A 14,565-nucleotide genomic window follows, 5' to 3' on the forward strand; every position below is an offset into this window, starting at 1 on the left:
CTTTTGTAAATCTTTGCAGCTGTGCATGATATAAATGACACAATTCCTTAAGTTGGTGTCTGTGTCTTTGGTAGTGACCCTGCCCACTGGTGAAACAGGGTCCCCTCTTGCCTAAGTGTTCCCTGGAAAGGCAAAAGCCCTCCCTCCAAAATTCCCCCCTTCCTGTTCACCCCTTCATACCCTGAGCATGATGTGCTCTGGTCTGGGCTATGCCCGGGTCAGTTGGGGTCCCCTGTCCTGGCTGTGTCCCCTGCCCAGCTCCCCCGCAGCCCCAGCCCCTCCCCAGCGTGGCTGGACGAGGGGCAGGACAGGCCTTGGCTGTGCTGCAGCTCAGCAAGAGCAAAACCATCTCTGTGTACTCAGCCCTGTGCTCTGCACCCGGCCCAGCAGTGTCTCAGTGCCAGGGGCTGTGCCCTCAGTCCCTGCCAGGGGTTTCCATGGCAACTGCCAGGCCAGGTGACCCAGGTGTCCCCCCAGTGCCGGTTGCCATGGAAACAGTGCCCAGCCCTGCCCCTTTCTGTCTGGCTGACCTGGCCTTTGGCCCTGGCAGTGCCGTTGGCTGCTGGTTCCTGGTGCCTGAGCGGCCAGCGCGGCACAGGGCAGGTGGCCATGGCACAGCCCCCAGCAAGGGATCCCCTCTGGCTCTGGGCACTGACACAAGCCCTGAGCAAAGGGCCAGGGCAGCTTTCCATGGCCACCAACCTTCACAACTGGGTCGGGCACTGGTTGCCATGGCACCAAACCAAGGAACGGGTACCCGTGGCCATTGCCATGGCACCTGGTGGCACCAACGAGTGTCACTGCAATTGTACCTGGAACAGCCCTGGCACCGCTTTGTCCTGAGGGTTGCCATGGCAGCTGAGGGCAGCAACAGCTTGTGCTCTGCAAGGGCCATGGGGGAGATGGGAAGGAGCAGCAGAGCAGGGGCTGATCCATCCCCAGTGCGCTGGAAAGCCCAGGGCAGCGTCCCAGAGCATCCTCATGGAGCTGCCAACAACATCCCCCCTCTGCAGCCCTGGCCTCTCCCCAGCTCACACAGGTGCCCCATCCTTGCAGGCACAGACACGGCAGCACTGGCTCAGCAGCCCCTGTTTGCATTGCACACAGCAGCGGGAGCACCCCCATGCTGTTGCTGTGGGGACATGAACGTGAGGGAGCACAAATGCCATCAGCCCCTGGGGCCAGCAAGGGCTGGGGGACACCAGGGAAACCACTCAGCTTTGTCTTGGCCTCTGCAGTCAGCCAGAAAGTTTGTTCCCATCAGCTGGGTGTTTCCTGTGCCACTGCAGATGCTGTTGCTCAGAGCCAGGGCTGCCTGACATCCCAGCAGGGCTGTGTCAGGTCACTGGGTTGGTCACTCTGCCCCAGCTGCCCCTCACAGTTTCTCCCAACAAGTCCAATGCTGTTCATGCCCAGCAGGGTCCCTGTCCCCCGGGATTCCCCCGGCCCACCTGGAGCCACAGCCGCCACCAAAGGATGTTCCACAGGATCCACCCCAGACCCTGACAAGGGACAAGGGGCCAGGGCTGTGTGACCAGGACATCAAGGACGGGGATTATCCAGGTCACTGTGGCCTGGGTTGGGTTGCCCAGGACAGGAGAGATGTCTGGCAGCTGGAGCCGGGTCTGGGAAGGGCCTCCAAGGTGGGGCTGGAGCCCTTGGGCTGTGAACAGAGCCTGAAGGAGCTGGGCTTGTCCAGCCTGGAGAAAGGAAGGCTGAGGGGCTCCTCATTCCAGCCTGGCAGTGCCAGTGAGGAGGGGATGGAGAACACAGAGCCAGGCTCTTCACCGGGGGGCCTGGTGGGAGACAAAAGCCAATGGATGGAAGGGGAAAGAGGGGAGATCAGCCAGGACTCAAGGAGATGAAATGAGTCAGGCTGGTTTTAGCATTTCCTCAACACCAAGAGCAGCCTGACCTCCCTTCTGCATCCACCACTGACCACTTTTCAAATCAGGAATTGTTTGAGCTGTTTTGTCCCCACTCCAGGATGGGCATCCTGATACAAGAACTTAATTCTGTTTATATCTATCACAGAACCATGTTTGTCTGAAATTAATTTTGGTATGGAAATCACCTGTGGATCATGCACTCATCAGACGCTGCTGGGACATTGCACATAGCTCAGGGAAGAGCGTGATTGTTATTAAATTGTGTCCTGTTCAACTGTGGTCTGTTGGCCATGAAGAGAAACTTTCTGTGCCTCTGAGTCTCACCAGTTCCTGACCCCCAAAGGACACAAACCTGATGAGTTGTGGTTCCCACTCCAATGGTGGCACTTGGACCTCCCTCCATCCCCAGAGCAGAGCTCCCTTGTCCCAGAAAGTCCCTGGTAATGCAGGGATGAAGGAAACAGGACAGGCTGGGGGATCAGGGGCAGGGCACAGCCAGGGATTTGGGGTGGTTGTGAGCCCACGGCAGGACCCGGCCCTTGGCCTTGGTGAACCTCATCCAGCTGTCCTGGGCCCATGGATGGCTCCAGCCTGGCCAGATCCCTCTGCAGAGCTTCCTGCCCTCCAGCACAGCCACACTGCCACCCAGCTTGGGCTCACCTGGGAACTGACTGAGGGTGCCCTCAATGGCCTCATCCAGATCAGCAATAAAGAGATTGAACTGACCTGGCCAAAATCCTGAGCCCTGGGGACACCCCTGGATGTGACTCCATTCCTCAGCTGCTCGGAGTGCCAGGGGTTGGATGAGGGAAATGGTGGGGATGTGTTTCAGGAATGCAAAGGGCCAAGGCCTGAGCCCCAGCCCCTGGCCCAGCAGATCCTGTCCCTCCCTCCTTGCTCAGGGCTCTTCCCGGGATGGACACAAGGATGTGGGGATGTGCAATGGCAAGGGCAGGAGCATGGGGCGGCCCCTGCCAGGCTGCTGAGCAGGGACAAGGAGGCAATGAGGCCCCAGGCCTGCAAGGGTCACTTGTCCCCTCGTGGCCTCAGGCCCAGGCCCAGCAGCCATGGCCAAAGTGCTGCCCAAGTTGGCTCTGTCAGGGCTGTCTTGCAGCTGCTGCCCATCCCTGTGCCCTGTGCAGCCCAGGCTGTCCCACGGTGTCCCTGCCCTGTGCCTCTGTCCCTGCAGGCTGTCGGCATCCCCCGGCTGCCCCACCTGGCTGGGCCCTTCCTTTGCTGACAGCTCTGCCTCCTGCCTGCCTCTGCCTGCCCACACAAAGCCTTGGGCTGCTCCAGGCTCCTGCTGGGGACGTGCTGCACCACAGCCCTGCCCTGCCAGGGAAATTCCTTTCTCCTAGTGCCAGTCTGGGCCTCCCAAGCTGCACTTGGCATTAATTCTTTCTCTCTCTCGCTGTTTTCCACTATGTCAAAAGAATCCACCATCACTGAAATCGCTCTTTAAACACTCTCCTGGCTCTGCTCCACTGTCCTCAGTCTCCACCCCACTGAGCACAGAGCTCCTTTGTCCCTATACAGTGCTCATGTGCCCAAGGCCTCCAAACCCCTCCTTGGGACACCTCTGGGCCCTCTCCAAGGTGTTTCCAAATAATAACATTCAGCTCATAGTCTAAGAAAAGCACCAGAGGACAGGGCCAGCCTGACCTGTCTGTCCTGGCTCCTTTTGTCTGGGACCAATCCTTGGATATACAGAATTTGGGAGGCCAAATTCAAATTTTGGCCATGGTCCGTGGACAAGAAGGCTGGTTCTTTCCACAGGATAGAAGGAGCAGAGCCCCAGTGTTTCCAGGACAGATGAGAGGGGACCATCAGAGGCCAAGGCCAGCCAGAGCTGGCAGGTTTTATTTTGTGAGATACCCTTGCAAATAGGAATTTTTTAGGGAGAGTACCAATTTTGGCAATAGGCATCTGAAAAGGGGGACAGTTCTTTTCCATAGCAAGGAAAGCATGGAGCCCCAGTGCTCCAGGAGCTGATGAGAGACAGCCCTTGACATCCCAAGATCAGCCACAGCTGTCAGGTGGCCCCTGGGAGGCCAAGCAAGCCAGAGCTGTTCCATGTTCCCTGGGTTCCATGGGGCCCCACAGTGTCCCAATGGCCCCTTGCTTACAGGTGGCCCTGAGGTGTCATAATGCCCCCTTGGTGACATGAGACCCTGAAGGGTCACAATGGTCTCCAAGGTTCCATCAGGCCCCACAGAGCCATAATGGCCTCTGGGTCCATGAAGCCCCGCTGTGTCACCAAGGCCCCTTGGTTCCATGGGCTCCAGTGGTGCCACAATGATCCCCTTGGTTCCATGGGCTCCAGTGGTGCCACAATGATCTCCTTGGTTCCATGGGCTCCAGTGGTGCCACAATGATCCCCTTGGTTCCATGGGCTCCAGTGGTGCCACAATGATCCCCTTGGTTCCATGGGCTCCAGTGGTGCCACAATGATCCCCTTGGTTCCATGAGGTCCCCACAGTGTCCCAGGGATCTCCATGGGAAGGAAAGAACCCAGCCCCAGTGTTGCAGGGGCAACCACCAGAGGCCAAGGCCAGCCAGACTTGACAGTACAGGCAGATTTTGCTGGGAGCAACCCTTGGATATTAAGAATTTTAGAGGTGGAATCTCAATTTCAGCCATTTCTGCATGGATAAGAAGGATGGTTCTTTTCCATAGGAAGGAAAGCACCCAGCCCCAGTGTTTAGACAGCAGGGGAGAGGCACCCCCAGGAGCCCAAGGGCAGCCAGACCTCTCTGTCCTGGCAGCTTTCACTTGGGAGCAATCCTTGGATGTACTGAGCTTTGGAGGTGAAATCCCAATTTTGGCCATGGTCAAGATGGGTGGTTTTTTCCAAAGGAAAGTAAAGCACAAAGTCCAAGTGTTTTGGAAGCAGATGAGACGTGGCCACCCTCAGGCCAAGCCAGCCAGACCTGTCTCTCCTGGCACCTTTTGTTTAGGAGCTGTCCTTGGACATTGGGCATTTTGGAGGTGGAATCTCAGTTTTGGCTGTGGGTGCCTGGACAGGAAGAAGAGTTCTTTTCATTAGGAAGGAAAGCACAGAGCCCGAGTGTTTCAGAGGCAGATGAGGGCCAGTCCTCAGGAAGTCAAGGCCAGCCAGACTTGTCAGTCCTGGCAGCTTTTGTCTGGGAGCTATCCTTGGATATAAGGAATTCCAGAGGCAGTTGCCCAATTTTGGCCATGAGTGCCTGGTCGAGATGGATGGTTTTTTCCTATAGGAAAGAAAAGCAGATGGTCCCAGGATTTCAAAGGCAGATGAGAGGTGGCCCCAGGTAGCCAAGGCAGCCAGATCTGTCTCTCCTGGCAGACTTCATCTGGGAACAATCTGTGCATGTAAGGGAATTTGGAGAAGGAATCCCAGTTTTGGCCATGGGCCCCTGGAGGAGGATCAGGACAGTTCTCTCCCATAGGAAGGAGAGCCCAGAGCCCCAGTGCTTCAGGGGTAGGTGAGGAGCAGCCCTCGACATGCCAAGGTCAGCCAGACCTGTCCAGCAGCCCCCGGGAGGCCAAACTAGCCACATCTGCTCCCTGTCCCGTTGGTTCCATGGGGCCCCACAGTGTCCCAAGTGTCTCCTTGATTCCAGGAGTCCCTGCAGTGTCACAGTGTTCTCTTTTCTTCTGCAGTGTCACAATGGCCTCTTGGCTTCCCTGAGCCCTTCAATGTCCCCATGGCCCCTCAGCTCCCTGTGGCCCCGCTGTGTCACAACGGCTCCTTGGTTCCATGGGCCCCACAGCTTCATCCTTGGCCCTTGGTTCCATAGGGGGCCTGAGTTTCACAATGGTCCCCCTGATTCCGTGAGGCACCAGAGTGTCACAATGGTCTCTTTGCTCCCATGAGGTTCCATAGTGCCACCATGGTGTCCTTGGATCTGCATTGTCACAATGGCTCTTGGTTCCATGAGTTTCTGTTCTGTCAGCAATGGTTTCTTTGCTCCAGAGGGGCCTTGATGTGTCACAAGGGTTCCATGGTTGCGGTTTGTGTCTCATCCACACTGAAACCCCAGCAGTTGGTAGCCATGTGCATTTCTTTCTATAGAGCTTCTGTCCTCCTGTCTTTCTGTCTTCTCCTTCTAATGCTCTTGATATGGAACATTTTTTGGTACCTCAACAACTGAAGTGGTTAAACGTTTCCAGGTGCAACGGGCTGAGTTAAGGAAGTTACTGCTATGGTGTTTTATGTTGAATTAGATGTTTTATTAAATCTTTTTCCAAAGTTTCTTAATTTTCTGTACTTTGCCAGTAAAATTTTGTGTCATTTTGACCTCTTGAGAATATATGGTTGGTGTTTCTCCTGTGCACCAAACTCCAGTAAAGGAACCTTTGGTTATTGTGAGAAACGACTGCTGACTTTGAAAATTTTAAAAGGTTTATTCAACCTTAACAAAAATGACAAGAAAAGGACTAAGTAAGGAAGAACAGGCCTGGGAGCTTCCCTCGTGGCTGCCTACCACGTGCCTGGCTCATCCTCAAGATGGACGCTCCATCTTTTATACCCCGAGGATTGCATCAGCCAACCCTGGCCCCTCCCACAGTCTGTCAGTCAACTCTTCTTTGCTGTTTATTGGTGGAGTCTGCTTTCTTGCAGCTTGATTGGAGGGTCAGGTTGTGTCATGCCACGCCCCCTCCCCGAGAAACAAGTTTTTGTACTCGCCTTCTTTCCACTTGTCCTGGATGGCTCAGGCTGGCTGATGGTAACAATAGGGGGAAAGGGGACTGTGGGGAGAACAGAGGGCATCTAAACAACAGACTGCAATAACGTAATCACACATCAGTAAAGCTTCTCTTAATATTGACACAGTATTCATCCCTTAACTGCGAGAGCCAATCATCTCATTAGCCATCTGTAAGACAAAGGGACTAAAATCACCGTTAGAAGGCTTGGTTCAACCTAAAATTACCCAAAGATGCCTAAAATCCAACCATACAGGCCTAAAATCATCCAAAGTGATCTAAAATCCACCTTAAAACTGCCCAGTTCCTCCTAAAACCACTCAAACAGGCCCAAACCCCACCCAAATGGGTTTATATCATCCAAAGGGATCTAAAATCCACCCTCAACCCTCCAGATTTGGCATAAAATCAGCCAAAGGGGCATAAGATCCACCCCAAAAGACTTGAAATCACTGTAAGGGATCTGAAACCCACCCTAAACCTGCCCAGATTGGCCTAAAATCACCCAATTGGACCTAAATTCTCTGGGACCAAGACCAAACACAGCAGCAGAACTGGCACCAGCAGCAAGACTGAGACCAACACTGGAACTGGGATTGGTAGCGCTACAGGATCGGCACCGGGACTAGGACCAAGACCCAGACCAGAACCAGCACCAGAACTGGAACTGGGACAAAGTCTGACACTGGGACCAGCAACAGGAGCGCTTTGGAACTGGGACTGGCACTGGCAGCACTCCAGGACTGGGCTCAGGAACGAGACTGGAACCTGGCACTTGCACCGGGACTGCTCTGGGACCGGGACCAGGACCGAGACCAGGAGCCCACCAGGACTGAGATGGAGACTGTCACCGGAACCAGCACCGAGACCGGCAGCACTCTGGGGCCGGGACCGAGACTGAGATTGGCACTGGGAGCACTCCGAGACCAAGACCGGCACCAGTAGCAGCACTGGGTCCAGAACTGCTCTGAAACCGAGACAGAGACGGGGACCGGCACCGCTCTGCGATTGAGATTGACACGAGAACCAGAATCAGCACTGGGAGTGCTCCAGGACTGAGACGGAGATCGAAGCTGGCACCGGGACCAGGATCAGCGCCAGGATGACTCTGAGATTGGCAAAAGGATTGGAAATGGGATTAGAAATGGGATTGGAATTGGGATCCCTCCTGAAACTCTGCATTTGTTCCAAGGAGCTTTGGCTGCACCCCCAGGCAGGGCGGGACCCCCTTGGTTTACATCGATCTGGTGCAGCATCCTAGTCCATATGGTCCAGTTTGTATGATCCCAGTCTCTGCTCCTAATCCCTATGGTCCCAGCCTGTGAAATCCTGGTCCACGTGATCCCAGTTTGTATGGTCCTGCACAGCACACACTCCAAGGACCTGGAATTCTATTTCCCAGCCAGGAAAAGATATTCCTGCCCTTGAAGGCAAAGCTCTTAAGAAGGGGCCAAAAGCCAAGTGGAGCAAGATCCTACAGTGACATTTCACTGCCAGCCTTCAGAACTTCACCCATGGCTGTTGTAGCTCCTGCACTGGGAATTAAATTAGGGCAGGGTCTTTGGTGGCAGCTGTCCTGGCTCACGGGAGGCACTGAGAGAGAAAAAGAGCAGGCAAAGAGAGGCAGGAGAGAAAGGAGGACACAAACACAATCAGCTTAGAAGGTGGCACTCTGCCAATAGAACTGCAACTGACTGAAAATGAAAGGGACAGAAATCAGTAACTCTGAAAGTTTTATTTGCTATCAAATACATCCCAACCAGCCAGCCCCACATAATCCCCATCCCACCGCTCCAAATTGGGATCCCACTTCTCCCAATCTCCTTCCCACCCCATCTCACCATGCCATCGGTGGAATCAAGTGAGTTTGGCATGGGATTGAGTTTATTTTAAGGTGGGAACAAGCTATTTTGATGTGGGATTGAACCCATATGAATTAAAATTCAGTTGTTTAACACTACTATAAAAGTGTGTAAGCTGGATCAATAAATCGGAGTTTGATTTATTGATCCAGCTTACACACGTTTATTGTAGTGTTAATAAAGTTCATACATATTGCAAAACCCAAGCTCATTATTGGCTACAGATTACACACCAACCCCTCCTTTTGTTGTCAATATCTGTGGTTTCTTGTTGAGACTAACATTTGTTTTTCTCATCCTGTTGTTGACTTGTTATTGACTGTTCTCAAGGCCTCCATGTTTTCCATCATGTTTTTTCTCATCACTTTACTCAAGGACACGGTGTTTATTGTTTAAGGAAAAAGCCTGAGAACTTGCTGCTTATAGCTGCCTTTTACTTTTTAACCAGCTGTATATTTTCATGGCCCCTCTATAAGCCATGTCTGAACAAAATTCTGCAACAGTTGTTTTCAGTGGGATTCAGTTGTTTTGAGGTAACCCTCTTGGCTTTTGGAGCGCAAAGAGATGGAAAACACTGCCCAAAATCCCCCCACAGAACCCACAAATCCTCCAGAATATTGTCCCTAAACCATCAATTCTCCCTTAAAAACCTCTGAAATTGTGGAACTTTAGACATCTTTGATCAATTTATTTCATTTAACCCTGTTTTGGCTGTTTTTAAGGGATGAAGATGAAGCAAAAGAAAATTGAGGCCAAACCAAAAGGAGAGAAGCAGCCAGGTGTGCTCCCAGCATGGATCACAAGGAATGTAAGTGACCAGGGCGGTGCCCAAAGTGCCTCCTCCAGTGCAGGATGGAGCAGAAGCAGTGCACGAAGCTCTTCCCGCATTCAGGGCACTTGCAGGGATTCCCTTAGTGGTGCCTCCGTTGGTGTTGGGGCAAGTGAGAGCTCTGTGAGAAGCTCTTCCCACACTGGGGACACCCGTAGGGCCTCTCCCCAGTGTGGATGCGCCAGTGCCTGATGAGGTGGGAGTTGCGCTGGAATCCCTTCCTGCACTCGGGGCAGCGGAAGGGCCTCTCCCCTGTGTGACTCTGATAGTGTCGGAGGAGATGGGAGCTGGTCTGAAACCCCTTCCCACACTTGGAATACTCGTAGGGCCTCTCCCCGGTGTGGGTCTTCTGGTGCGTGATCAGGTGGCAGCTATGGCTGAAGCTCTTCCCACATTCTCCACACTCGTAGGGCCTCTCCCCGGTCTGGGTCCTCTGGTGCTGGATCAGCTCAGAGCTCCACCTGAAGCTCTTCCAGCACTCCACGCACGTGTGGTGCTTCTCCCCATCATGGAGCACCAGCTCCGAGCTCTGGCTCCATCTCCGGCCGCCTTCCCGGCCCAGGCTGGCTCTTTCCCCCTCAGATCCCCGCCAGCTGCGTTTGCAGCCCCTCCTCGTGCAGCATCTCCAGGGCTTTTCCTCCCCGTTGCCTTCCTGCACCGTGGAGCTGCTCAAAACGGCCTCTTCCACCAGGTTCTGCCATGGGCATTTGTCCTCCCTGCTCTCCATGCTCAGCTCCTGCTCTGGGGGAGGAAGGACAAGGACAGGATGGGATTTGCCTCTGTGCCACAGGCAAGGGCAAGGAGATTCCCCCAGGGCTGAGCTGCAGCCGGGGGCCATGCTGGGCTGGAGATGGAGCAGCAGAGGGGAATGGGGCACTGACTTCCTCCTCACCTGCCTCAGTGTCCCGGGGCATCTTCCTCTTCCTCACAGCCTGCCAAGGGTTGGCAATGGGAAATCCTGGTTTGGGAAAAACAAGGGATGAGCACAGTGAGTTTGAAGCACCAGTCCATCTCTACAAGTCACTGGACATCTGGGCTCCAGAAAACCTCCCAAACACCAAGATTCAGCCCTGAAAAAGCCTCCCAGGTACCTCGCCTCTGGTGTTACAGTGTTCCCCCCTGTCCCAGCTGCTGGGGTCACGCTTGGATTGGGGGTCCCCCTTGTCCTCGGTGCCCGCCCTGCCCAGGCTGCTGGGAGACCCAGCGATCCCAAAAGTTCCCTGTTTTCCATCTCCCCACTTTGGGATGCCGGGGCTGTTTGGGCTCCCGGGCTCCCTTCTCCCCTCATTCTCTGCTCTGGGCTGCAGCGGCTCCAAGGAGTCCCCCCTGCCCCTCTCCAGGCTCTTGAGGCTCCCGCCAATGGCGGCGCTCCCCCCTCTCTGGGCTCCCCACTTTGGGCTCCTGGGGGACACAGGGCTCTGCTCCTCCAGGCTGCCTCTGCCGGCAGCCGCCACCGGCACCCCCCGATGTCCCCTCAAGGGGCCTTTTCTGCTCAGTCTTGGACTGCTTCATTCTCCAAACATCCCCCCAAAAACCCCACCCAGGGACCCCCCGGGATATCTGGGCCGGGCTCCCCCTCCCTGCTCACCAGCACGACGGGGGGGGGGCGATGATCCCACAGGTGGGGGCTGCAAGTTCAGGCAGGGCTGCAGCGCATGGTTCCATCTGCTCAGCCTTGATCCGCCTTTGTCCCTCCTCTTCCTCTTCCTCCCGCTCCTCCTGTTCCATCCCCTCTCTTCCTCCTTCTCCCTCACCCCACCTCCTTCTCCTCTTCCATCCCTCCTCCCCCTCCTCTTTCCCCACCTCCTTCTCCTCCTTTGTCCCTCCCTTTCCCTCCCTCCTCCTCCTCCTCCCTGACCCTCCCTCCTTCTCCTCCTTCTTCCCTCCCATTTTACCCCTCCTCCTCCTCCTGCTCCTCCCTAACCCCACCTACTCCTCTTTTTTCCATCCTTTCTCGATCTCCGTTATCCCTCCTCTTCCATGCCATCCCTATTTCTCCAGTCCCGGTCCATGCGATCCCAGTTTGGTGGGATCCCAGTCCATAGAATCTCAGACCAGTTTATCCCAGTGTGTATGGCCTGGATCCATATGGTCCCAGTCTGTGCAGTCCCAGTCTATAGGATCCCATTTCACAGGGTTCCAGTTTATACAGTCCCAATCCCTACTTGGTCCCATTCCAGTTTATCACAGTCCAGTTTATCCTTTTCCGTAGGATCCCAGTGCAGGCTATCCCAGTCCAGTTTATCCCAGTCCATAGGATCCCAGTTCCATATAATCCGAGTCCATAGGATCCCAGTCTGGGCTATCCCATTCCAGTTTGTCCCAGTGCATAGGATTCCAGTCTCTCAGGCATCCGCTGAGTAGGGAACTGGGATAACTGGGGGGCACAGGATAGCGGGGTGGGGGGGAACTGGAAAACGGGGGAAACTGGGATAACAGGAAAAATGGGATAAGGGGGGAACTGGGATAATGTGGGGGACTGGGATAATGGGGGGAACTAGGAGAGTGGGATAATGGGGAACTGGGATAATGGGAATTCCGGGATAACAGAAATTCCAGGATAATGGGAATTCTGGGATCAAGGGGAAATTTGGGATAACGGGAATTCCAGTCTAACAGAAATTCCAGATCAATGGGAAATTTGGGATAACAAGAATTTTGGGATAATGGGGAAATTTGGGATAATGGGAAATTTGGGATAATGAGAATTTTGGGATAACATAAATTCCAGAATTATGGGAATTTTTAGATAATGAGGAAATTCGGGATAGTACATATGATCCCAGTCCCTATTTGATCCCAGTCCATATTTGATCCCAATCCATTTGATCCCAGTCCATATGCCAGTCTGTATTGCTCGGCATACATTCCAAAAGGCTGGAATTCCAGCTCCCAGACAGGAAAAGATGTTCCCGCCCTTGAAGGCAAATGGAGCAAAATCCTACAGAGACATTTCCCTGCCAGCCTTCAGGACTTCAGCTCCTGGGACTGGGAATTAAAATAATATTTGGGAAATAAAATAATAAATAATATGGGGAGGGTTTTTGGTGGCAGAGGGGTCAATTAAAACAGGGCAGAGGTCAATTAAATCAGGGCAGGGTCAATTGAATGAGGGCAGAATCTTTGGTGGTCACTGGGGCAATAAATCAAAGGAGGGTATTTGGTGGTCCCTGAGGCAATTAAATATACGGAGGGTCTCGGGGGGTGCCTGGGTCAATTAAATCAGGGGAGGATCTATGGTGGTCCCTGGGTCAAGAGAGACACTGAGAGAGAAACAAAGCAGGCAAAGAGAGGCAGGAGAGAAAAGGGGACACAAACACAATGAGCTGAGAAGGCGGCACTCTGCAAACAGAACTGCAACGGACTGAACATGAACGGGAGAGAAATCAGTAAGTCTGAAAATTTTATTTGCTATCAAATGCATCCCACACACCCAGCTCCACACAATCCTCATCCCACCGCTCTAACTGAGATCCCACTTCTCCCAATCTCCTCCCAGCCCCATCTTACTTAGGTGGCTGAGGAATCAAGTGAGTTTGGTACGGCACTGAGTTTTTTTGAGGTGGGATTGAGCCCTTTTGGGTAAGATCGAGTTGTTTTCACTGGGATTTCAGTGGTTTTCAGGTGACAGATCCATCTCTCTTGACTTTTCAAGTGCAAAGAGATAGAGAAGCTAGAAACATTAGGGCCAAAACAAAAGTAAAAGCTGCCAGGTGTGTTACCAACATGGATCACAAGGAATGGGAGTGACCAGGGCTTTGCCCAGAGTGCCTTCTCCAGTGGGGGATGGAGCTGGAGCAGCGCACGAAGCTCTTCCCGCACTCAGGGCACTTGCAGGGCTTCCCTTACCGGTGCCTCCGTTGGTGTCGGGTCAAGTCAGAGCTGCTGGAGAAGCTCTTCCCACACTGGGGACACTCGTAGGGCCTCTCCCCAGTGTGGATGCGCCGGTGCTTGACGAGGGTGGAGTTGTGCTTGAATCCCTTCCCGCACTCGGGGCAGCGGAAGGGCCTCTCCTCTGTGTGAATGCGATAGTGCTGGAGGAGATGGGAGCTGGTCTGAAACCTCTTCCTGCATTTATCACACTCGTAGGGCTTCTCCCCAGTGTGGATGCGCCTGTGCCTGACGAGGGTGGAGTTCCACCTGAATCCCTTCCCACAGTCGGGGCATTGGAAGGGCCTCTCCTCTGTGTGACTCTGATAGTGCCGGACGAGATGGGAGCTGGTCTGAAACCCCTTCCCACACTTGGAACACTTGTAGGGCCTCTCCCCAGTGTGGGTCCTCTGGTGCGAGATCAGGTGGGAGCGCTGGCTGAAGCTCTGTCCACACTCCCCGCACTCGAAGGGCCGTTCTCCAGTGTGGATCCTCTGGTGCTTGATCAGGCTGGAGCTCCCACAGAAGCTCTTCCCACACTCCCCACACTCATAGGGCTTCTCCCCAGTGTGGATTCTCTGGTGCTTGATCAGGTTGGAGCTCCACCTGAAGCTCTTCCCACACTCCCCACACTCATAGGGCTTCTCCCCAGTGTGGGTCCTCTGGTGCACAATCAGGTCGCAGTTCCACCTGAAGTTCTTTCCACACTCCACGCACGTATGGGGCTTCTTCCCATCATGGAGCTGCTCATGGAGTACCAGCTCCGAGCTCTGGCTCCATCTCCGGCCGCCTTCCCGGCCCAGGCTGGCTCTTTCCCCCTCAGATCCCCGCCAGCTGCGTTTGCAGCCCCTCCTCGTGCGGCATCTCCAGGGCTTTTCCTCCCCGTTGCCTTCCTGCGCCGTGGAGCTGCTCAAAACGGCCTCTTCCACCAGGTTCTGCCACAGGCGTTTGTCCTCCCTGCTCTCCATGCTCAGCTCCTGCTCTGGGGGAGGAAGGACAAGGACAGGATGGGATTTGCCTCCGTGCCACAGGCAAGGGCAAGGAGATTCCCCCAGGGCTGAGCTGCAGCCGGGGCCGTGCTGGGCTTGGAGATGGAGCAGCACAGATGGGAAAGGGGCACTGACTTCCTCCTCACCTGCCTCAGTGTCCCGGGGCATCTCCCTCTTCCTCGCAGCATCCCAGGGGTTGGCAATGGGAAATCTGGTTTGGGGAAAACAAGGGATGAGCACATTTGTAGGAGTGTTGAGGGGTAGGACGGTCGGGACGGATGGAAACGAGAGATCTCTGCAGCCAGGGCGTGGAAGTTGCGGTTTATTGCAAAGGGCCTGGGTGCAGGGCCCTGCTTGGAGCTGCCAGCCACAGGTCGGAGCGGGCCCGAGAGAAGAGCGGGGTAGAGAGGATGAGAGGGTGAGAGAGTAAGAGGGGA

General features: G+C 54.5%; 1 protein-coding gene across 1 annotated transcript; it reads right to left on the bottom strand.

Moving 5' to 3' along the window:
* Positions 1–7,183: 7,183 nt before the first annotated feature.
* Positions 7,184–14,337, bottom strand: LOC128943483 (zinc finger protein 345-like). Its single transcript, XM_054286419.1, has 5 exons — positions 14,275–14,337; positions 13,119–14,121; positions 12,528–12,633; positions 9,357–9,867; positions 7,184–7,203 (listed from the first exon to the last, which is right to left on the bottom strand). Exons 1-5 carry the CDS (start codon positions 14,294–14,296, stop codon positions 7,184–7,186), a joined length of 1,662 nt encoding a protein of 553 aa, XP_054142394.1. The 5' UTR covers positions 14,297–14,337.
* Between the last annotated feature and the right edge of the window lie 228 nt (positions 14,338–14,565).

The sequence above is a fragment of the Melozone crissalis genome, unplaced genomic scaffold (genome assembly GCF_028551555.1).
Source record: "Melozone crissalis strain CALT ecotype California unplaced genomic scaffold, PUWL_Pcris_2 ptg000046l_1, whole genome shotgun sequence".
Classification (NCBI taxonomy): domain Eukaryota; kingdom Metazoa; phylum Chordata; class Aves; order Passeriformes; family Passerellidae; genus Melozone; species Melozone crissalis.

Bases quoted from the DNA above. Each gene is read 5' to 3' on its own strand.
- LOC128943483 (XM_054286419.1), bottom strand. From the start codon at position 14,296: ATGCCCCGGGACACTGAGGCAG. The intron at 14,122-14,274 runs GTGAGGAGGAAG...TTCCTCCCCCAG, and splicing joins GCCCCGGGACACTGAGGCAG to AGCAGGAGCTGAGCATGGAG. The intron at 9,868-12,527 runs CTCTTGACCCAG...AGGGGCTGCAAA, and splicing joins TTGTTTCTCTCTCAGTGTCT to CGCAGCTGGCGGGGATCTGA.